Genomic DNA, 23,372 nt, shown 5'->3' with positions numbered 1-23,372 from the left:
GGTTATTCTGGCAGTGAAAGCCTTTGACAATACATTAAGTGCCACATACTTTTAATAGTAAAACTTTTACCTGTAAACAATACTGCAACATTCGGCAGGGCCCAATGGCCACCCGCAGGCCTTCCAGGGCGCCCATGACAGCTTGGATGACGTGAGGCGAGGTCTCAAACACATTCGGCCACACGTAGTTTAACAAGTGATTCAACGAGTCTTCACAGCCAAAACCATATACCCCAAGGGACATATGCTGGACCACGGCACTCGCCGTCTGTCTGTGAACAAGGTCCCTGGAAAGGAAATTGGAGAGGTACCAGTTTAATAGCTTGTTTAACAGCCCTTTGCTTTTGCAAAGGTAACAGAATGTGCACTTGTGTAACATAAATATATGTTAGAAGTTAAATTTCTTTTGGTAAAGTAAGAGTTCCTTGTCATAATGTTGCCATTCTATCTTTATTCCTCCCTAAAGGAATTAAACTAATTAGGGTTGGGAGAAAATTATAATGTGTCTTATTCACAGGGCCAAACATACTATTAAGCAAGGCTCATACCCTACCTACCTAATTGCTTTACCACCCCTAAATGTCATCCTGCTTTCAATCAACATTCCTCTCTCCCTCAAATTAGCATAGATTTGCACCAAAAAGACAATGGATCAGTATAGGCTGAGTGTTCCTTTATCCAAAAATCTCCAAAACCCAAATCTTTGCTTCCTGATGAACCAATATACATACACTTTGTCTCGTGCACAAAATTATTTAAAATATTGTATATATGAAACACAAATAAATTTGGTGTTTAGACTTTAAACCCTATCTTCAAGATGCCATTACTGTGATATCTTGGCTTAGACTTTAATTTGTTCCATAACCAAGCTCTTATCTCAAAAAGCTCTTATCTCAAAGCAGTTTTTCCATTGTAATGCAATATAAATGGTATTCATTTCTTCCGGCTCTCTAACACCACCCACCCCCCCCCCCCAATTTTTGTTACGTGTTTTTACATAAGAAAATGTGCTTTATAAATAACAAATTATATATAAATGCACATTCACACGGAACAATAAAAATGAAAGATCAACTTTAAAATGGTAGAAGCACAAAGTGAAGAGACAGAAGCATCATTTTCTTCATACTGGATTCATTCCAGCTTCCCTCCCCCTTCTCTTGCTCTCTCTCTTCATGAAACCAAACATATCAGGAATAAAAACAACACAAAATCAACTAACCCAGTTTTTCAAAGCAGAGAAAAGCACAAAGCACAGAGGTAGCTCCCTTGAAGTCCTAAAGCCCTTTACTTTTATGTTAGCGCTCCCTCTGGAGCTAACTCTCAACTCAAAAAGCTGCCTGTATGTCAAGGCAAAACACGGGCCGAGCAACAGTTCCAAATTCAAAACTTTCTTAAGTTAGGATGCTCTTAAGTCAAGGTTACACTGTACAGTGTTTCCTCACTTATCGCTGGGGGTAGGTTCCAGGACCACCCACAATAAGTGAAAATCCGCGAAGTAGGGACGCTATATTTATTTTAATATTTATACATTATTTTAGTAGTTATACACTATTTTAATTCTTTATCAACCAATCGTGTGTTGATAAATTGCCGCCTTCTCCTCCCATTGTTGCTTTGGCTCCTTTTTTCTCCCTTTGGCTTCTCCTTCCTCCCCTTCCTTAGGCTTTAAATTGTAATTTTTATGATTTATAATAGTCTTTTAGAGTTTATTGAAAAACCGTGAAACAGCAAATCCACAAACAGTGAACTGCGAAGTAGTGAGGGAACACTGTACATGGAAAGACACGGGGCAGGACCCATGGAAGGGAAAAGCACTTGGGATCTATGAGAATAGTTATCTCATTCTGTCTCTTTTACTACTAGCAATCCTCCTGGACTTCTAGTAGTAATTAAAATTAACTGCCCCTTTAGAAATAATTTTACATGCATTTCTTTCATGGACTGAGAGCAGATTAGCTCATGCCTTTTTCATTAAGAGTAGTTTCCATTTCTAAGGGGGAAATCATTATCTGGCAAACAAGATAAAAATAAAGAATCAGTGGCACAATTTATTGTGGGAAGGCAGGAAAGGTGCCTCACCTGTCCATTAAAGCATCTTCGAGCAATGGGGTTACAGCATAGATGTAGTCTTTTCCCATTTCTCCAATATATTCAAAGAGGAAGGAAAGAGATTTCAATACACCATTCTGGACGTTCAGCTCTGGAACTCTGTATTCATTCATGAGTGCAGGGAGGACGGTGAAAGGAGAGCAGGTTTCAGCTACAATGGCTATCGCTACCGTGGTACACACTCTGTTCTGTCTTTCTTGTACTTTCAAATTATTTAGAAGTGTTGCCAGCACATCATGGGGTCTGGAAGAGAGTGATACATGAAAAAATAAATTAAGGAAACCTCACATCAATTAGAAATCAGTTTAAATATTAAAATACACCTATGTAAGCTTTTTAAAAAGGCCTAGCAAATTCTCACATCTAATGAACTGGATCTTCCCATTTTCCCCAGATTTTGGTTTTCCAATACTGCCTTCAGAACATGTAGGTGAATCCAAAATTCTCTTTTGAATCTCACAGTGTATAGTGAGTGCTTATATATCATCCTGCTAATCTTCAGATAAAAAAAGGAAAAGAATATTTGAAAGGAAAAACATCTAAATCTGATCCTGCACATATCTGTTTTAAAAAATGGTTTTTGGCTGGTTAGGCTGCCTGTAATGGCATGGGCTCCACCCCCATTTTTTCAGTTGCAACAGAACAACGCCTGTTGAAAAACGTCTGCTTTCGGTTTCTTTAGGTTACACGTGGATTGCGGAAAGGGAGGCAGCAGCTAGAAGGGCAAGGATCACAGGAAGCAGGGTTTCTTAAGTCCTCCCTCTTGATTTGGAGGTGGAATGCAAGCGTGAGGGGGGGGGGGCATTCTAAGAAAGGCCCCAGTTCTCCTTTCCGGCACCTTGAAATCAAAAGAAAAGGGGGGGGGGGGCTTTTTTAGGGAAGCCGAAGGCAGAATACAGGTTGACCCCTCTTCCTTCCCTGGTAAACCCCCTTAAAATGCCTTGCTAAACTGTCTCCTGCAGTCAGAGCTGTGCGCATCCCAACTCCTGTCTCCTCTACAGTAGAAACAGTTTTAACAAAGCATATGATCCAAAAATGGAGCACCCAGATGGCGTAGTGGACTAAGTGACTTGAAGGTTGGGTTGCTGACCTGAAAGCTGCCAGGTTCGAATCCCACCTGGGGAGAGTGTGGATGAGCTCCCTCTATCAGCTCCAGTTCCATGCGGGGACATGAGAGAAGCCTCCCACAAGGATGGTAAAAACATCAAAACATCCAGGCGTCCCCTGGGCAACGTCCTTGCAGACGGCCAATTCTCTCACTCCAGAAGCAACTCCGGTTGCTCCTGACACGAAAAAAATAATAATCCAAAAATGATTTTTTTTGCATGTGCCTGGTGGTTTCTTAAGCCTGTTGTCTGAAACCCAGGTCTCTCTAAAGACAGAAGGAAAAAAATTGCAGAAATGGGGATTTTTAAGCCCTTGCCTTAAACCCATGTCTCCTTGAAAGAAGGGAAAGGATTGCAGGTAGCAGGGTAATTTAAGCCATTTCCCTAAATATGATGGGAAGGGGAGTCTCGTAAGTTCCCCATTGCCGCCAATTGGCCAGATCGAAAACAGATCTTTCAGTTGCCATAAGATTATCACCCTGCCAAATTCTGGAAGCTCCCGAAAACAGATTGGGGGCCACGCTGAAATTCGGGACACCGAAAACTGATCGGGGTTTAACCAAAATGCACAACCCTAGTGCCTAATCAGTAAAGAAACTCACAGCCAGTGGACTTAATATTGTTAACTTGTCATTCACAGTAAAAACAATCCTTGACACATTGCTGGATAAATATATACTTACCCAATAGCTTTTGCAATATAACCAAACGTATTCACCGTAGCTCTTCGAATAGCTTTCTTATGTGCTTTTAACAACTCTAGCAGTTCAAAGCAAATCCTCATCCATTCCCTTGCAGAAACATACTCTGCCCCCCTGATAAAAAAAATAAAAAGTTTTTGTTTAGCTAAATTGGAACATTTTAATGCAGATATATATATATATATATATATCTTTACTATAGTAAGAACAAAAACTGAAATTAATAAAGTTATTGTGGGAATTACTATAAAAGCAACTGCACTTGTCCTATGGTGTATATGTGCTTATATATTATAGCCTAATGCATTTCATTAATTATTTATTATTACAATTTTTTTTAAAAAAAAAACCAAAAACACTATTTTTTTCCTAATGATTGAAAAGAGATGCTCTAGTGACTTATACAAGGAACAGCAAATCACCTTACCTGTCTGCAATACGTCCAACCAGGTCAATGCAATTTTCCTGCACCTTTTCGTGCCTGTTCTTCAAAATAGGTGTGAGTCTTGGCAGCAGGTCTTTAATTGGAGGAGTCATTTTGTGCATACCTATTCAGTGTAAAAAATAATACTTTAGGTCTTAGATCAGGGGTCCCCAAACTTTTTAAACAGGGGGCCAGTTCACGATCCTTCAGACCGTTGGAGGGCCAAACTATAGTTGGCCACCGAACAATAATAATAATAATAAACAACAACAACAACAACAATAATAATAAAGAGGGTTGGAAGAGACCCCTTGGGCCATTTAGTCCAACCCCCTTCTGCCCTTATGCACCAAAAGCACAAGCACAGCACCCCTGACAGATGGCCACCCAGCCTCAATGTTAATAATAATAATAATAATAATAATAATAATAATAATACAGGGTTTTGGAACACAATACTCCTGACCTCACAATTGTGTTAAAAAACAAAGTATGGATTGTCGATGTTGCAATCCCAGGTGACAGAAGGATTGAGGAGAAACAACTGGAAAAGCTGACAGGATATGAGGATTTAAAGATCGAATTACAAAAACTCTGGCACAAGCCAGTCAAGGTGGTCCCAGTGGTGATTGGCACACTGGGTGCAGTGCCTAAAGACCTTGGCCTGCACTTAAACACAATCGGCGCTAACAAAATTACCATCTGCCAGCTACAAAAGGCCACCTTACTGGGATCTACACACGTTATTCGCCGATACATCACACAGTCCTAGACACTTGGGAAGTGTCCGACGTATGATCCAATACAACAACCAGCAGAGTGTCTGCTGTGGACTCATCTTGTTGTGTTTCTAATAATAATAATAATAATAATAATAATAATAATAATAATAATAATAATAATAATAATAATAATAATAATGACTTTAAGAGAAGAAGAGACCCCTTGGTTCATTTAGCCCAACCCCCTTCTGCCCTTGTGCTGTGGGGGCCGGATAAATAGCTTCGATGGGCCGCATCCGGCCCCCGGGCCTTAGTTTGGGGACCCTTGTCTTAGATTCTATCGTCCCAATTAAAAATTAATTTATGAGCAAACAGTCAAGACAAACACTTACCTATGACATTCACAATGGCTTTGAGTGCTCCTAAAATACTGCCCAGCACTTCGGGGTATTCTTCACCCAGATACTCATAGAGCACGACACCCAAGTGTCCCATCAATTTTTCCTAGAAACAAAAAGAAAGGGTTTATAATCTAATCCTTCTAGACTAAAACCAACTTTTCTCTCCCCCCCCCCCCCCAACTCAAATAGTAGAAGAAAAGTGCATACCTCTTGACAGGTCTTCATGACAACTGCAGTACGAGATATCAGGTCAGCCGCTTGCTGTCTTACTTTGGCCGATTTGTTGTTCAAACGCCACAAAACGGTACCACAGATCTGGGGCAAGTAGGGTTTTACTCGCTTACCCAGAGCATTGACCACTGTGCCAAAACCATTCAACATCACCGAATCCTATTGGCCAAAAAGTGAGGAAAACCTGGATATTAGTATTACCAACATTATAGGTTGCTTAACTTCAGTCGTTCCTATGACACCATTTTAGTAAAGTCAAATCCTAGCCTATTACTCGGGGGACATGACAAGCAAGCAGAATGGGAACAGCAAGGACTAAATTCTAGCACCATAATCGCAAAACTTGAGAAAACAATGCAAGGCTGGTTTGAGCCCTCAAATCTGAACAAATATATAATTCTCTGCTGATAAGTCATTTCTCAGGGAACGAAATTAAGTGTTATTTAAAATATGAGAATTTCAGCATCATTTTGTAATAGCTAAACCAAAGGCAACATTGTTCCAAAAGCCAAACGGACTACACGGCTCGAGTCTGAGAGCTTTATTTCTTCAGCCAAAGAGAGAAATGATAAACTGGTGCTGATCTTCTGCTTAGTTGAGGCAAAGCCTTGCCTTGGAAACATTCCAAGCACAACAACCAACAGAAGAAGTGGCAGGAGTGTTCCTTGTTTTCTTCCCCGAGACGCAAAGGAATTCCTCTGCCCTATACATTCAACTGCTCATTACTCTAAACCTGGATCCAGAATTGAAAGTACAAAAAATCATATACCTCTGTAGTCTGTTCCTGGAAGGCATACAAGATGCCATCAATAAGCTGTTCCTCCAGTTTGTGGTCAATATCTGCTGCACCCAAGTTCCCCATGATCTTCTCTATGGTCTCCATAACCATTTTTCGGTACTGCTCAGCCTCATCTTTCAAATCATCCACAATCCTTGAAATAATCTCTGCTGCTCCAACTTTGTTTGCAAGCTCCACAGTTGTATCAACCAACTAGAATATATATAGAAATAAACATTGATTAGTTCAGAAACTCACTTGAAACCAGCATGGTAAATACTACCCCAAAAGGCACCATACTTTTATTTTAGAAATAAAGTAGCCTTCTAGTGAGTAGTAAAAATAAACCTTACAGCTTGCTGCTAAACAATCTAATTGGATTTATAGTCAGCACACATTTTGGTGCCTCGAATGTTAGACCTGTTTCTGGGTACCGGTATATCTGACTTGCTGATTTCAAAAATGGCACCAGCTTTCCCTAATCGGTTCTAGTTTTAGAGATACAGAACATATGCTGTATACCAATCACCATCAGATTGCACACATAACTATTGTCTAAATAGAGCTGATTCATTCTATCAGATACAATTTTCTGAATCAGTGCCCCGAATTATTATTGTTGTTATTATATGTTTATTTATACCCTGCTTTTTCCCTCCACAAGGAGACTCAAATAACCCCAGGAACAGGCCTAAAAATCAAGAAACCAAGTATTTTCTTTTATCGGGCTGTATAATCAGCATGAAATATACGATGTGGCTCATTCTGAAACATTCTATTTCTGAGAAGATATTGTACTTTAGTTGCCCACAATTGGGACTGTCTGTTCAAGCTTTAAAATGTGTTTATGGGGTAACTTCAAAATCTCAAAGGTACACAGAAGGAATAGAAATCTTTCAGATGAACGTTTTTCTAGAAATATTAATGTCCAAAAATAATAACCAAGACACAGATGGACACTGAAGAAAAGCTATCTGCTTCCTAGCAACCAGCATTTGTATTAAAAGCTTCAATGACAGGAAATGTGTTAGTTTTGTACATTGTCCAGTAATCCATCCTGAGTTAGCATTGAGGACTTCTGTCGTAGTTGGGTCAAGGGGTAGGCTCTGGTACTACTGCTAGTAGGAGAAAAAGGGATAACAGGGAACAGGTGTCTGATGAAGAACAGCAAGTGAAAAGGATTCGTGAAATACTTATGGCTCCCTCTGAGGATGAAACGTTTGAAGGATTCTCTAATGGGGAAGAGGGAGATGCTAGAGGATGATGAGTTGACAGAGAGTAGAGGGATTAAAAAGTCAACTTGGGAGCAAGAGTCTGATGGGGAGAGGGAAAGAAAGAAGATCTGGGAAATACTTATGGCTCCCATGGAAGATGAAACGTTTGAGGGTTTTTCCGGGGATGATGGGTCTGGGAGTGAGCTGGAGAATGCTGACTGGACTCAAGTAAGTGTGGATGATGAGCCAGGTCATGGAGCTGCATCAGGGGATTGGCAAGCCTCTCATACTTCTGGGACACAGGGAGATCTAAGTCTTGAACGGAGATGGTCTGGAGAGATGAGGGGCGAGGTCCTCTAACAAGATCAAGATCAGCTGCAAGAAATAAGGAGAGGGCGGAGGTCTCATCAGGATCAGACTCCAATGAGTAAGTTAAAAGTGGAGTTTGGAGAACTGTTGCTTTTGCAGAAGGCAAGGTGTCTTTTGGGACGTTTCTTTGTCGCTGCCTGTCTCCTTGGGTTCTGGCTGTACAGCTTCGTGTTCCTGTGTCTGGTCTACTTCCTGGATTGGCGTTCCTGGTTCTTCGACTCTGGTCTGTCCCTTGGCAACGACTTCGCTTGCTCCCGCTTCAGCGATTCCTGCTCTGGCAATCCGTTTGGTGTTCCTGGCTCGATTCTGGTCTGTTTACTGGTGACGACTTCGCTTGCTCCCGCTACAGTGTTCTCTGCTTTGGCGCCCCGTTTGGCGTTCCGTTTTGCTCTTCTGGCTCTTTGACTCCGGTTTGTTTCCTGGTGACATCGCTCGCTCCCGCGCTCCCTGCTTGGTGTTCTGTTTGGCATTTTTGGCTTTTGACTCCAGTCTGCTTCTTGACAACGGCTTTGGACATCCCCAGCGGTTTCTGGCTTTGTTTTAAGAGCAGTTAGCTCTTTTTGATTCTCTGTGCCACAGCGTTGCATGGCGTTTGTTTTCTGGAACATTTTGACTGTGTTTAAATTGGATTATCTGGCTAGATAATCGGGATTATCTCTTTACTCCTATTTTAGTGCCTTTTTGTTGCTGAATCTACTTCCTTTTGTTTATAACACTGAAGTTAAGTGTTTTTAAGTTCAACCTCTCATTTAATAAACGTTTGTTAACACTATTTGTGCGTGTGGCACTTTAAGAGGAGTCTGTGTCTTAACAACTTCCCTGTTACTGCTTCTGAATTACATTATGTAATGTGATTTTTGTTCCTGGGTTATAAATGTCATTTTCTGATTCTACTATAAAAACATAGAAAACATTTATTAAACTCAAAAAAACTGTTTTTGCAGGACATCCTGCCGCACATTTTGCATGAGTTTTTCAATGAATATCTCAACCAATATCTCAACCAATTCAACCTAGTTTGTGGCAGCCACAAAAACAAGGTTTCTGGAGTATAGCAACTGCTTTCAAAGTAAGTACTGCACAATTAAAGAGGAAATGACACCTTTAAACCATTAACAGAAAAAACATTTTGCTACATGGTATTATCATTCAAGAATTCAGGGTTGAAAACTGTTTTTTTTAAAAAATTTAAAATGCTACCATACCTGTCTGTAATTTCTTCTGTCCAATGCCATTCTGTGTTGCCAGAAGTGCTTGAAAAATGGGGGCAAAATTTCTGTCTTAATGTAGTTTGCTTCCACACCATCTGTGCCACAGCACTGCTTGACTACCTAGAAAACAAATGAACAGCTAGTATGAAAATTTTGGTTCTCCAGAAGAAAAAAGTTATGTCAAAAATTTTAAATCTCAATTATATTAGTTTTATAAGAAATATTAGATTTTTCCAATACCTTTAACACAATCTTTTTCATTTCTTCATCAGGAGACTGGAACTCTCTGATAAGAATCAGCATCACTTCTCTGGTATAGTAGTTGGCATACTCAGCATCCATAAGTGGAATAAGATACCCAATAGCTTTCAAGAAGGCAGCCAGGCCCTAATGATACACAAAAAGACAAACATGTAAATATGGTAATGATTAAAAATATTCTTTAAAATGATCTGACAGAAATTCAGACTCACCTTTCCCCTGTGCTGACGGATACCCTTCCACAGGGGTTTGAGGACAGAATCGAAGGACTCTATGCCATAGGGAGTGGCTGCCTCCGCTAAAGCAGCAATAGCCAAAGCACTGATGGTGCGCACTTTTTGCTGCTCATCCACCAAACCTGAAAGAGAAACGTTATATATTCTTCTGTCATAACTGCCACAGAAATGAATCAACCACTACAAGAACACAGTGGCTCTATAGTAAAATCCTCCAGTCCTAGAAACACAAACTTCTGACATATTCTGTTCATGTGGCAAGCTAGCCTTAGGCTCCATTTATGCAGAATAAAACATAGAAAATACCGTATTTCATCACATAGTAATTGCACTCCAGCCACCACAACAGCTGACAATCATCTCAAAAAGGAAGTGCAAATAACACTATGTAACATGACTATTGTTCCTGGGTTATAAATATCTTTTTATAATTGATTCCATCAAAAATATGAGGAAAATGTATTAAACTGAAAAAAATTGTTTTTGCAGGACATCTTGCAACACTTTTTGCTCCAGTTTTTCAATGACTATCTCATTGAGTCTCATCCAATTCAACCTAGTTTGTAGCATCCACAAAAGCAATGTTTCTGGAGGAAATAACACTTTTAAACCAGTAACAGGAAAAAAAAAAATTCAAATTTTGTTACATAGTGACAAAATTTGTTACAATGTTACAATGTGACATTTATTTATTCATTTATTTCAGACATTTATATCCCATCCTTCTCACCCACCCGGGGGGGGAGGGGGGAGGCTCAGGGTGGCCTCACAATCAGCAATCATTAATGCTAAAAATGTAATACTTAAAACAGTTACGATTAAAACAAATTAAAACATTAATTAAAACATCCGTTTTAAAAGTGCAACATCACATCTACATCACTGTTAATGTTATGGTTGAGCCTTATGGCTCCGATTCTGGGAGACGTGGTCGTAAGACTCCTCGGGAGTCAGACACTCTCGAGGAGCAGAAAGGAAGCGGCTGCGGGACTTATTTGCAGAACCATCTGACGAGGACTCCTTTGAGGGTTTTACTGAGAGAATGGAGGAAGAGATGGTTAGCTCAGAGGAGGATGACATGGAATGGACTCGTGTGAGGGAGGATTTGGGTGCCACCGGCAATGACAGTATGGAAGGCGATTGGGGACCTTCAGGATTAGACCCGTGGACAAGCTGGAGAGATGGAACGGGATCCACAGCTGGGGATGCTGTGGGGCGTAGTCAAAGGTGTTTCAGCTCTGATGAGGAGGATGATGATGAGGCACCTGGAATTAGGGTAACAGCTGATAGCGATGAGGAGTTGTAAACTGGCATAAAATGGGGTTTAGAATCCAGGGTTAATTGCGTTGGGCAAGGTAATCTGGACGAACGCTTGGGATCTTGCTGGGAATTTCCTGAAGACGGGTGTGTTTCGTTTGCTGAATACCTTGGACCTCCGTCGTCTTCTTGACGGACGCCAATTGTTTACTCTGGACTGACTGACTGGCTGACTGACTGACTACGACCTCGGACTATCCTTCCTGTGACTATCGTTGGAACTGGTGAACTACAAACATCTGTACCTGGCTCACGACCTTCGGACCGGATTTAGACCTCGCTGACCGCTGCTGCCCCTGATTGATGTGTTTGAACTCGGAGATTGTTTGCTGCTCGGAGGAGTAACTTCTTAGTTACTCAATCACAGCTTTTGGTTGCAGAGAAGTATCTGCTGCCAGTTATTTGTGTTTCTTTGAACCTTTGTTTACCAGCTTCTGTTTGTTTATAGTCCCAGGCTGAAGTAAGCATTTTTGGTTTAACCCGGATTAAACTCCAGTTTAATCCGGTTTATCTTTTGAACGTTTTTTAGTTCCTTTTTACTTTGAAGGCCAGTGTTTGCCTAGCCCTTTGTCTTTTACGGGCATTTTTGGTTCTGTAACTTTAATAAACTGTGTTGAATCTTATCTGGTGGCGTTCTGTCCTTGACAGTTAATGTGATCTCAGCACTATTGCCCTGATGTATGGGAACAAAGATTTCTCATTTTACAACCCAAAATTTAAAAAGGAACCATTCGGTCCTTTAAGTTTTGATCTGAGGAAGGTGCAGAAAAATGCACTATTTCTAAAAAAATAAACAGAGGATGTATGCCTTACCACAAAGTGACATGAATGTAAATAGGATAAGGTCATGAAATAGACCTGAATCAAAGCCCTGTTACAAAACTTCCATCATTTTTCTTATGACACCTACCATGCTCGATAATTTCTACCAAACTTCTCAGATGAGGTAAAATGGCGCAACCCATCAGGATAGCAATCTGCTGCACAATCTTGATACCAGTGTGCCTGGCCTGCCAAGACTTCTTGCTTTTACACACAGCTTTCAAAAAGGGCAAAAGGGAAGGGATGCCCAAAGCAGAGGCAACAACAGCAAAGGCTCGGGCTGTTGTGTTACGGACGTACTCATCCATGTTATCAATATCCGGTCTCATGGTGGAGATCATGGTGGCCAGACCAGCTGCCTAAAAGACCAAAGGAACGGACACTATCATTACAGACATCCTACAAGAGTTTGAGAAGTCTACATTGTGTTCTGGCAAACAAGTTACTTCTCAATTACAACTTCTCAAAACTTCTGTCTTCACTGGATGTGCCTAAATTCAGTATGCACATAAATTCTGTCTTAAACTGTAGGCATTATTTTAAGAAGATAAGTATTTCAGAGGCACAACAGATGTGGCGAGCAATGGGGGATATTTTTACAAAATTACAAGGAGGGCAAGATCATCAATCCATATAGTTTAATTACTGATTTACAATAATATTACTATATTTCTTCGATTCTAAGATTCATGTTTCCCCCATATAAAGATAACTAAAAACAGGGTAGATCTTAGAATTGCAAGTGCTTTTCTATACATATAAGGTTTTATTTTCTGTTGGTGGGTCCTGAAATTACTGTGCGTCTTACACTTTATCGAAGAACTGAACTGAAGACAAAGGGTTTTTTTTTCACCCTGTAGCTTTATTTTTTGTTCCTGAAGCTTATTTCTTCTTTTCCATTCCTATTTTCAGATACAGGCAGCCCCCAAGTTATGAACAAGATAGGTTCTGTAAGTTGAATTTGTTTGTAAGTCAGAACAGATACATTTTGTAAGTATAACTCCTGCCAAATACAGATATATATGTTTGTTTTGCTGTCTGTGCTCTTGTTTCTGTCCCTGTGATAATTGGATTTTGAAAAAAATTGGTTTGTTGTGGAAACAAGAATTGGTGAGAATGATTCAGTGGAAACACATTTTCCCCATGATAACAACACTTCCAGGAGCAAATTTCCCTTCCTAGGGGAAGATTTCTCAGTTCCTGTTTTCTAACCCCTATTCTTAACTAAGAGTTGTTTGTAAATCAGATGTTTGTAACTTGGGAACTGCCTGTACTTTAATAATTTTAGGCAAAAATAGTTGCCATGTAGGGAATTAAGAACTACTAAGACTTATTTTCAGCACTTATTTTATTTATCTACTGAATAGCAGATGAGAAAGTAATATAAAAATTAGAGCAATGGTAAAATTAATCATCCCACTACTCAAAATCATAAGGAAATGGTCTCTGAGCTTCAAAAAAATGTACATGGATAACTGACACACTTATTCTCAGTCCATTCTCTAACAATAATAGCACAATTTATCAGAAAGACATTGTTATATTACCTTAGCCAAGTTGGAAATAATTTCTCTTCCTTCTACTCTGGCATAGTAGTCTTCATCAATCAGCAATGGTTCAATGACCACAAGGATCTAGAAGAAGTTTGACAAAAGTATTTTTTAAAAATCAGCTTCTATGCAAACACAGCTTTTAAAAATGATACTAAATGTGAAAGTAGAAACTATGCCTATTAATCTTAATTTTGTGTCAATAGGCACCTGGCAGCCTTAGCTAATATTCTTGACTTCCTCCCTCTCTCTATATAACAGATTTATTCATTCAAATGTATTACATCATTTCCCCTTTTTTACAGTATCTTGGACGGGGAGTATGCCATATTTTACACAAATTAAAATAGCATACATCAAACACACCTTAAGTATACTTCTTATCAGTTTTTAACTTTCCCCAATTATATCTTACTACATATACCGTACTATACTACATATCTTTTATCTATATACATATTTTATTTTATATTATATATTCCTCCTGACCTTTAATTTGTGCCACCTTCACCAGGACCAACCAACTTATCTTTACTTCCAAATGGAATAAGGTGTCTGAACACTGACTAATCAGGTGTTGAGTGATACACAATATTCTAGGTTACAAGTGATAAGCTAGGATTTAGAGCTGTGCAGATCAACTTTTGTGATTCCAAGCCCATAACTACATTGAAGCTAGCAAAGTTTACAATGTAACTTGACTTAGAATTACAGTATATGCAAATACAATGTTTTACATTTGTGTATATAACTACTAAAACATGTGAGCCTACAACACAGAACTATCTCTTATTCTGTATATATATATGTTATGGGCTTCTAGTAAAAGCGGTTATAAGCAATACACATAATTAATTTCAGCTAAACAAACCTTATGCACATATGGTCGGACCAAGTCATCCAGTTTATATAAAATCCTATCAATAACTTTGACAAGCAAATGGCGTTCTTGATCTTCAAGAGTTGGAGACATCAGCAGGGGCAAAATCTGATTGAACAGTGGACCGGCTCCAAATTCACGCGCTTTATCAGTAATCTGTCGTAAAGCGGCCTACCAAAGCAGAAGAAAAGCATTAAATGCAATCTATTCTATCCAGATTATCTATCTAAAACATAGAAAGTAAAAATAATCTTCATAAAACGTATGATTTTTTTATCGTCTAACACAGCAACTGTGTTCTTAAGTAAGCAGTATTTCAGAACAATTGTCTTTCATTTGCAGGTATACAATGAGCTCAAGACACTTAAAACAATCCTGGTAAGAAAACCTGTTATAAAATAAGCATAGCTGAAAGACACAAATTAGAAGTGCAAGGTAAAGCAGAAATCCAAAAGAATTAAAATAATGAAGACGGGAGAAAACTGAGGATGTCACAGTGGCCTCCTCTTACCTTCCTCATTGGAGGGGTACCGTTCTTGATCTTCAAAAGTAATTTCATTATTTTTCTCTCTTTCTGTTCCTCTGGACTAAGAGTTGATTCGTCAACATCAACCTGAAATGGATTTCAAGCATATCAGTTATTATGTTTTCCTAAATCTCCATGCAACTTAAGACCAAAAAAAAGTCTTAAAGTAGTATCTCACCAGTAGTTTATCAAAATATTGTAGGTCATCTGGCTTTAGAAAAGGAAGATTTCCTGAGGGCTGGTCGTTGACACTCTTCATGGTCCTATCTTCAGTCTGCATATGGAATCCAGTCATGCCGCCCAGAGGTGTGGGAGTCGCTGTAAGTTTACGAGCCGGAGTACGAATAGGAACATAACCCGCTGGAGGAGGGAGAACCTAAAAGGGAAACATGAGCATTTAAATTGCGTATAAGAGATCAAAACATTTCAGTATTAAAAACTAGAAAAGTATGGTGTTTTAAGGTGTCAAGAAAATGTATTACTGTAGACTAGTGCAAGCAACTGGCATTTGGGCACTTCTTGGCTCAGAAGTAGTTCAATGGAGGCTGCTTGTCTGAATAGCACTGCTTCTTAAGTCCATGCAAGGGAAACAGCTCCGATTAAACGATGGATGTGGTGCTCCTTTTAAAGCATACATGTCACAATCTCACTTCTATGAATGTTCTTTGGGAATTCAATCAGAAGCAGAGTGTGGCTTCATTTCCCTTCAGCATTTTAAAAATGGTTGAATGGGCCTTTTCTCCACAATCAAGATTGGGGATGGTGAGTATTGGCACAGGGCCCTTTCATGGTCTACAAAAACCGTCTCTGGGGGCTGTATTTCCCCCACATTAGCAAAGAAGCTTCTTGTAAGTGCCCTCATGCAAGTACTGCCTCCTATTTTTAACTTCAACAAACCTTGATTATATTTGGCAATTTGTTTAATTAAAGAGCACCAAATGCCCTATTCCCCACAGTGATTTTTATTTAATTAATTGTTACATTAAAAATGGTGAAATCCAGATATCCAACTGTCTAGGTCAGGGGTTCTCAAACATTTTCAGCTGCGGAACCCTTTTTGAAGTAAACGTTTCCTGTGGAGCCCCAAGAAATGTTTATATATTATATATTAAATTATATATAATGTATATATATCAGGCATGAGCAAAACCTTTTAACCAACATAAACTAACAGTATTTCAGTGGAAGATCTTAAGGGTCATCCAGTCCAACCCCCTTTGGCCATGCAGGAAAAGCATGATCAAAGCACCTCTAACACATGGCCGACCAGTCTTTGTAATAATAACTATTATAGTAATAGGAGCAACTTTGAAAACTACTGGTCTAAGTTAAATAAATTTCTGATAGGTATTTCACATTAAGGGATAAATGGTAACTCTATAATCACTAAGTAAAAATCAGATTTCTGAGAGTATAAACATGCTAAAAATTACAGTAAACAATCTGCCTGTTGATACGAAGACAGCAGGTGATGGTTTGAGTTTACTACATACCCTATAACCCTCCGGAAACACAGCATCCAACTCTTCATCTGAAAGGGGCCTGTTTCTCTCATCTATCTCTCTCTCCCATCGCCAGGCTTGGAGCTGTTCAGGAGTCATGCTCATTATATGACCTACAATGGAAACAAAACAATATGCCCATTTCTATAGCAATGAATATACCTATGAAATACTCTGAAACAAGGTGGATAGTTCAATTCTATACGCAGCTAATTTTCCAATTCTAATGATTGCGGGGGGAAAAATGGGACCTTTCTAGCAAATTTTGTTTTCAGTAAAATAGAAGAGTATATTTGAACATCGTGTTTTTCCATTTTATTTAGTTACTGCCTTGGATGTAAAATGTTTACACAGATAACTTATTAAATAAGACAGCTTGGTAATTCAACAAGAGAAGGGACATATTAAAATCCTAAACATACAAATGTGGAAGCCAGTTCACTACAATATGAAGAACTTACTTCCAAATAAACGTGGTTAGGCTTGGACTCTCAAGGCTATCAAGCATACCTGGGGTAGGGGTTGCCATGTTCATGGCAGGTGTGCCAATGGGTGTTTTGCCAGGTGTTAAGACAGGAGTGCTGCTACCCATTTGGCTGGCAGGTGTTTCATCCCAACGTGATTTTCTTTTACTTGCTCCAGGGGTTGGTGTTTCACCGATGGAGTCGCCTCCACGATCAGTTCGAGGAGTTTCAGCCCATCCGCTCCCATGGCCAGGAGTATCTGGAAAACCAAACCATTTCAAACTGATTTTGGTTTCTGCATAGACACAACAGCTTCGAAACACAAAACTTCATTGCAGCTTTCCAAAACTCATACAAGGCTTAAGCCTAACACCTACACAACACAATAATTGTTGTTGACACAGCAAGCAAAAAAAGCTTTATTATTTATGAAGATCTTTTCTGGATTATTGCAATCCTTTTTATTTTAATTCTTTAATTAAATCGATTCAACATAATACAACTGCATTGTTACTTTGTCTATTCCCAGATCTATACTCCCCCACCCTTGCCCCATCTTTCACATAGCTTTATTCAAATACAGCTACACTGTTTTTATTGCTTTTATTTATTCTAATTTTCTCCATTATATATAATTGTTGTGGTATGTTTTTCCAATTGTTCATCCATAATTTTTCTCGATTGTTTGGTGGATTAAATGCATCATAACTTTTTCACGTGTAGCTAAAAAATGGTTTCCATGTATTTTCAAATAGATATTTCATTTCTCTTTTTGCTAATCTTAATTTATAAGTTAACTTCTTCTATAGCCCTATTTAACCATATCCTATTTAATCAATTCTTTATTGGTAAATTATCTAGTTTTTTCTATGTTCTGACTATTTTGAGTCTTGCGTCACACAGCATAAGTAATATAATATTTTTATTCACAATATCCTTATTCTAGGAGTAAAGCTCCCCTGAAGTGCATTGTATCCCCCACTACTTGTTTCATTGCAATCTTCATGTCAGTTTTAACTTGAGGGTTGGCACTTCTGCATGCTCAGTAGAGACAAAATGTACTCTGACACCTGTTCTCTTGACAGTCACTTAATATTTATCTTTTTGCAAAAATTTACTCCTTCTGATTCACAAGGGAATGCTATTTGAAAAACATGCATTCAGAATGCACTTGAGTGGTCAGACCTATTTGAGGCTCTTTGACAAAAACTTTAAATGTTAAAAAGCAATTGTCAACAAGTTGGGGTGTAAAGTAAACAGTAGACCTGAGCTCTGTGACAACTATCAGGTTAATGCAATGAAAACCCAAGGTCTCTGGACTACTGAGGTTGTCATTTAACAGCTAGGTGGCAAGCAAATCCACTGACAGCAATACAGAAAGCACTGATACCTACAACCTTTTGGAATATCTTGGATTCTATGACATACCCCTTTCTGTTTTAGGAGTCTCATCCCATCGGTTCTTCCGTGCGCTGGAAGTTGCACCACCATGGCCTGGTGTTGCGTGACCAGGGGTGTCACCACGTCCGGGTGTGGCAGCTCCTGCTGGTGTATGACTGGGAGTGGGGTCCCATATTTTAGATCCAGGGGTGGCACCAGGGGTTTCACTCCCCTTTGCACGGCCAGGGGTTTCATCCCACCGCAGGGATGGGGTGTGCCCAGGAGTCTGACGAAGACATAAATTACCGTTATTTTCCTTCACAGCAAAGCACACAGATGCATCAATATTGTTAAAATAATCATCAACACTGAACAGCCAATAGTTGTGAAACTGATGGGATGCAGCAGTGGCTGTATTTCTTTTTTAAAATCAGCAATTTAAAAGCAAGTATATCTGCTACATGCAAAGGGGGAGCTGTGCATTTTAAGCATGTGGTTTAGTGCAGGTCTTCACAGACATTTTTCCTCTCGCACCACCTTTCTGCCCAAGTAATGCCTACGTGGCCTCAGGTATGTAACTATAGTAGAGTCTCACTTATCCAAGCCTCGCTTGTCCAAGCTTCTGGATTATCCAAGCCATTTTTGTAGTCAATGTTTTCAATATATCATGATATTTTGGTGCTAAATTCATAAATACAGTAATTACAACATAACATTACTTCGTATTGAACTACTTTTTCTGTCAAATTTGTTGTATAACATTATGTTTTGGTGCTTAATTTGTAAAATCATAATCTAATTTGATGTTTAATAGGTTTTTCCTTAATCCTTCATTATCCAAGATATTCGCTTATCCAAACTTCTGCCGGCCCGTTTAGCTTGGATAAGTGAGACTCTACTGTATATAAAATAACTATAAAATCAAAGATTTACCAATAATAAAGCAGCATTTGCAAGGCTTGCTAAACAGACCGATTTCCCTTTTTTATGAAGTACAAAAGAAGCATTTTCTGCAGAGTTCACTGTAAACACTAAATGTTCTTGCTAACAGATTTACAGTTGCCAGGTTTTTCATGACCCCAACATTGAGCTGGGGGCGGCCTATTTGGAGTCGGGACCCAGAGTTTATAAAGAGACCATGGTTTGGTGAGTAATTGCAGGAAGTAACAATAAACCACTCCCTCCCTCTGTTGCTTTGTTGCTGATGTTTTATTTCCTGTGTTGGAACCTGGAAAGGGGGAAATTGCTTATATTCATAAAAACAATGCAAGATAACTGATGGAGTTTACTCCCACTAGAACTCCTTTTCAGAAAAAGAGGAGACTCATCTCACCCCCTCCTCTTTATAGTCTTTTTAGACCTGAACATTCTGCCTTTTGCTCCTTGTTTTCGGTCTAGCTGCACTTTTTTTTCAGCAACACCTGCATCTGGACTATGGTGAACAAGGACTGGCAGCAAGCTATCCTTACTCTTTCTATGTTATTTCTGCCTCCAGTGCCAAATTTTCTGTTGAAGTAGTAATGCTGAGCAAAACATGTACTTGAGGTATATTAACAAAAGATATTGCTATCATATGCAGTGCAATTGGATGCCTATCAAGTTAGTCAGTTCAGTGAGCACTTCTCAATTTCATTAGAAACAGACTCAACTGGAATTCTGATAACTTCATATCTGCACAAAGCTTCATATGAAGAAGCATACATTTTTCAACTGTTCAGAAAGAATAGAAAACTTTCATACACTGAGAGACATACAGGGAGTATTTGATTTTTGGAGGAATTAAAATTCACTCAGACCAAGTAGTTTCAGGTGAATTATGAGGCACGCCGTGGATTATAACTGTGGAGCCACAAGAGCAACTGCTGAAATCGCACACTCTCAACAGACATAGTAACTCACCTGATATGACTGAAAGTAATGTCACATACTTTCTGCTTTCATTTTGATTGAGAAGGGGGTTGAGGTTTTTTAAAAATAAATGTGGCGATTCTGGGAGAGGCTGAGGGGCTGTTTTCCCCAATCAAGATTTTTTTTAATTGAAAGTCTGGAAACAGGTATGAGGAACGTTGCTGGGGAGGTTGCAGGTGGGATTTTATGGGGATTAGGGTGCTTTTAAAATTGAATTTATTGTATTTTAACCAAACACACACAATACTGTTTAATTCTTTTTAATTTTTGTATTTGCTTTGTTTTAAAATGATCAAAGTATGTGACTGTTAGCCACCTTGAGTCCCCTCAGGGAGGAAGGCAAGGTACAAATAAAGTAAATGGATACATAAATAAATAACGTAAGTCTGGGTCCCCTGGGGCCAACAATTCTCTCACTCTAGAATTTGAATGGCATTTCCACTGCTGGTACAGTCTTTCCTGAATTCACATGAATTAGTACATGAATCGGAATTTGGACATGTTAGTCTTTTGGAAACAAAAACTTCCAGAATCCCTTAGGCAGACAGGTCACAGTAACATTTCCAACGTTCATTTTGAACTGACGATAATAGGCTGGAAGGGAGTTATCTGGTAATAGTACCACGGATAGTAGGATTTAATAGAAATCAAAAAGAAAAAAAGTTTCTTAGGATATACAGAATGAAAAGAAAATTAAAAGTGTTTGACATGCAATGGCACTAGGGTAGAACTTGTGAAACCTCATATAACACTATGCAACACGATTTTTGTTCCTGGGTTATAAATGTCATTTCCTAATTGGTTTTATCATACAAACATGGAAAATATTAAACTGCAAAATGTTTGTTTTTCCAGGATATCCTGCAGCACATTTTGCTATAATTTTTCAATGAATATCTCCTAGAGTCTCAACCAATTCAACATAATTTGTGGCAGCAACAAAAAGTTTCTGGAATAGAACAACTATTTTCCAGGTAAGTACAACAAAATTAAACAGGAAATAACACTTTCAAACCAGGAAATATAACCCCCCCCCCCCCCCAATTTTGTTACATTGTATATAATGGCTTAAGATAATCACCAGCTATTACGGGTAAGATCTTACCTCAGCTTGATCCCAACTAGATAATTTCTTTGGTGTGGTACCAGGAGTCTGGTCGGCAGTTTGATCCCAACGCCGTTTGCGTTTTGATGGTGGTTGGGATGAAGCACCATTGACGACTTTAAGTTCCCCAGCTTTAGCCTTTTCTGCAAGCTGCTGCCTAATTTCCCTCTGTTGGGAGAAAAAAACATTGTTTAACTTAACAGCTTATTAACCACACTCTCAATTAAAAATAAACTGCATTTCTGAGGTACTGTAACTTTAATGGACAACAAAAATGAACCAACCTCTTCCTTAGTTAGATGTTGTTCACGCATAACATCCATATATGTTCTGGCATTCATTTTAGGATCAGGTGTCTTCCCTCCTGCAGAAGAGAACAGGAACAGGACAGAAGCATAATAAGTACAGGAAATGCAAAAAGCTGGCTTTTATAATTGCCCTATTCTAACATTATATTATGTCAAAATCAATTAATTTTACTATTTTGACTGAATTTTTAAATAAAAGATTACATGTATCTTACGTTTATTCACTTTGCTGATCAATTTAACCTGTTTGAACACAAACATAACTACAACAGTTTAAAACAAATATTTTAAAGGAGATAAGAATGATAAAATGACAGCACAGTTAAAAGAGTCTTCAGAAGTGATGGGTTCCTGGGTTGCTAATCCGGAATACGTACACTTTCGTGCCTTTGTCTCCATCAGCAGTTCTGACTTCAAGCAGCAGAATAGAAGCCTAGAAAATTATCTCTTTACCATTAGTAACACTTTGGAAAGATGATAATCAACACATTACCTTGTTCAACCTGATAAAAGCCTATGTTATCTGACTATGAACTACTGTAACCCTAAATAATGACTCAAATTGTTTTTATCATATAGACCAGCATATATATTTGATGGATCTGGACAACAAGTCCCAGATCCTTGTTTTGTGGAGGCACTTAAAGGGCTTCACTGAAAGAGCACCCAATTTCTCCCCCCCACTGATTCTGAAAGCATAATTACAGTTGTGAGCTGATTGCAGTAAACTATAGTCATCATCATTAAGTATACTCACAGGCAAAAGGATTTTCAACATCATAAGATAAACTAATCTGTACCTTGAATTTATTCTAAGCTTTAAATATTTTACAGAAGCCCAACTATATGCAACACACTTATCAAGGAAGCACTGCTTTTAATGTGCAAGTTGGCTATACAGGTAGTATAGCATCAATATTGAGGACAAAATAATACTTTTAATACATTTTCTATGCTGAATATCATTGCCCAATTGGCAGTGTCATTCTGACACTAGCTTTGATAGGACTTTCCTTTGGGATACTTTTTCACCATTATCTACACAGGATGTGTTGAACTGCACCCTTAAGAATGCAGACAGGACTGGCATATAGCAGTACTGCTGTAGGAAAGAAATTAAGGACAGTTAGTATGGGCCTGTGAATTCTGACAACACATGTTTATATCAATGACAATTATGCAAGTAAAATCCATATCCCTATGAGTTCATGCAGGCTGAAATACTACTTTATAAAAACCTGCAACCAATTAGTTTTAACCAACAGGCTTCCTAATGTTACTGTCAAACTGTCTCACCTGAGGAAAACTTCCCCCAGGCCCTCTACTGCCCATTGCACTGACCTCAATGCTAAAAATCACCAGAACAGACCTGAAGTATTAAAAAGTATCAAAGCCTCTTAATGCAAATGTTTGCTTCACTTAGCTAAAGGTCCTAAATAGGCAGAATTTGAGAATTAACTGCTCTGCTCTGCTAGGCAGCATTTTAAATGCAGCAATTCCTTTTATGTTCTAATTTTGGACTTAAAGCTTCCAATAAGTTGGAAGATTCCTGAGCACTACATATACAAGTTGCTCAAAGTATAGTATATATAAACCAAAGGAAAAAGAAAAGAGAAACCTTTAACCCTTTGTGTTTCTATGGGAATGGCTCATTATTTTCTTGTCCTTCTACCTGGAAAGAAAATCTGTATTACCAAGGATGAACAAAAAGGCAAACTGTGATTTTTAATCAACTCTTATTAAACTACATAAACTAAAAATATCCTGAATTCAAAGCATGCCAACAGAAATCAAAGGGCTAAAGACAATTTAAGGGAACGAAACCAGTATGGTTCAGAGAA

General features: G+C 38.7%; 1 protein-coding gene across 4 annotated transcripts in view; it reads right to left on the bottom strand.

The window, feature by feature from the left end:
- Positions 1 to 23,372, bottom strand: part of sf3b1 (splicing factor 3b subunit 1) — a 37,728-nt gene that overhangs the window by 2,122 nt on the left and 12,234 nt on the right. Inside the window, exons 1-21 of one of the 4 annotated variants that reach the window (XM_008120081.3) lie at positions 21,909 to 23,350; positions 21,508 to 21,587; positions 21,224 to 21,391; positions 18,259 to 18,496; positions 16,877 to 17,089; positions 16,358 to 16,479; positions 15,043 to 15,240; positions 14,850 to 14,951; positions 14,330 to 14,509; positions 13,456 to 13,542; positions 11,997 to 12,267; positions 9,746 to 9,891; positions 9,513 to 9,659; positions 9,267 to 9,392; positions 6,470 to 6,691; positions 5,677 to 5,859; positions 5,461 to 5,572; positions 4,350 to 4,470; positions 3,905 to 4,036; positions 2,086 to 2,358; positions 71 to 287 (exon numbers count right to left, since the gene is read on the bottom strand). In XM_008120081.3, coding sequence (XP_008118288.1) covers positions 71 to 287; positions 2,086 to 2,358; positions 3,905 to 4,036; positions 4,350 to 4,470; positions 5,461 to 5,572; positions 5,677 to 5,859; positions 6,470 to 6,691; positions 9,267 to 9,392; positions 9,513 to 9,659; positions 9,746 to 9,891; positions 11,997 to 12,267; positions 13,456 to 13,542; positions 14,330 to 14,509; positions 14,850 to 14,951; positions 15,043 to 15,240; positions 16,358 to 16,479; positions 16,877 to 17,089; positions 18,259 to 18,496; positions 21,224 to 21,391; positions 21,508 to 21,564 — 3,315 coding nt within the window. In that variant the 5' untranslated portion in view covers positions 21,565 to 21,587; positions 21,909 to 23,350. Of the gene's footprint in view, positions 1 to 70; positions 288 to 2,085; positions 2,359 to 3,904; positions 4,037 to 4,349; positions 4,471 to 5,460; positions 5,573 to 5,676; positions 5,860 to 6,469; positions 6,692 to 9,266; positions 9,393 to 9,512; positions 9,660 to 9,745; positions 9,892 to 11,996; positions 12,268 to 13,455; positions 13,543 to 14,329; positions 14,510 to 14,849; positions 14,952 to 15,042; positions 15,241 to 16,357; positions 16,480 to 16,876; positions 17,090 to 18,258; positions 18,497 to 21,223; positions 21,392 to 21,507; positions 23,351 to 23,372 lie in introns of those variants that run through there. The other 3 variants (XM_003226996.4, XM_008120083.3, XM_008120082.3) reach the window with 3 other exon arrangements.

Source organism: Anolis carolinensis, chromosome 1 (assembly GCF_035594765.1).
Source record: "Anolis carolinensis isolate JA03-04 chromosome 1, rAnoCar3.1.pri, whole genome shotgun sequence".
Taxonomy (NCBI): Eukaryota; Metazoa; Chordata; class Lepidosauria; order Squamata; family Dactyloidae; genus Anolis; species Anolis carolinensis.
Note: the sequence above shows the minus strand (reverse complement) of the source record. Positions and strands in the feature narration are given on the sequence as shown.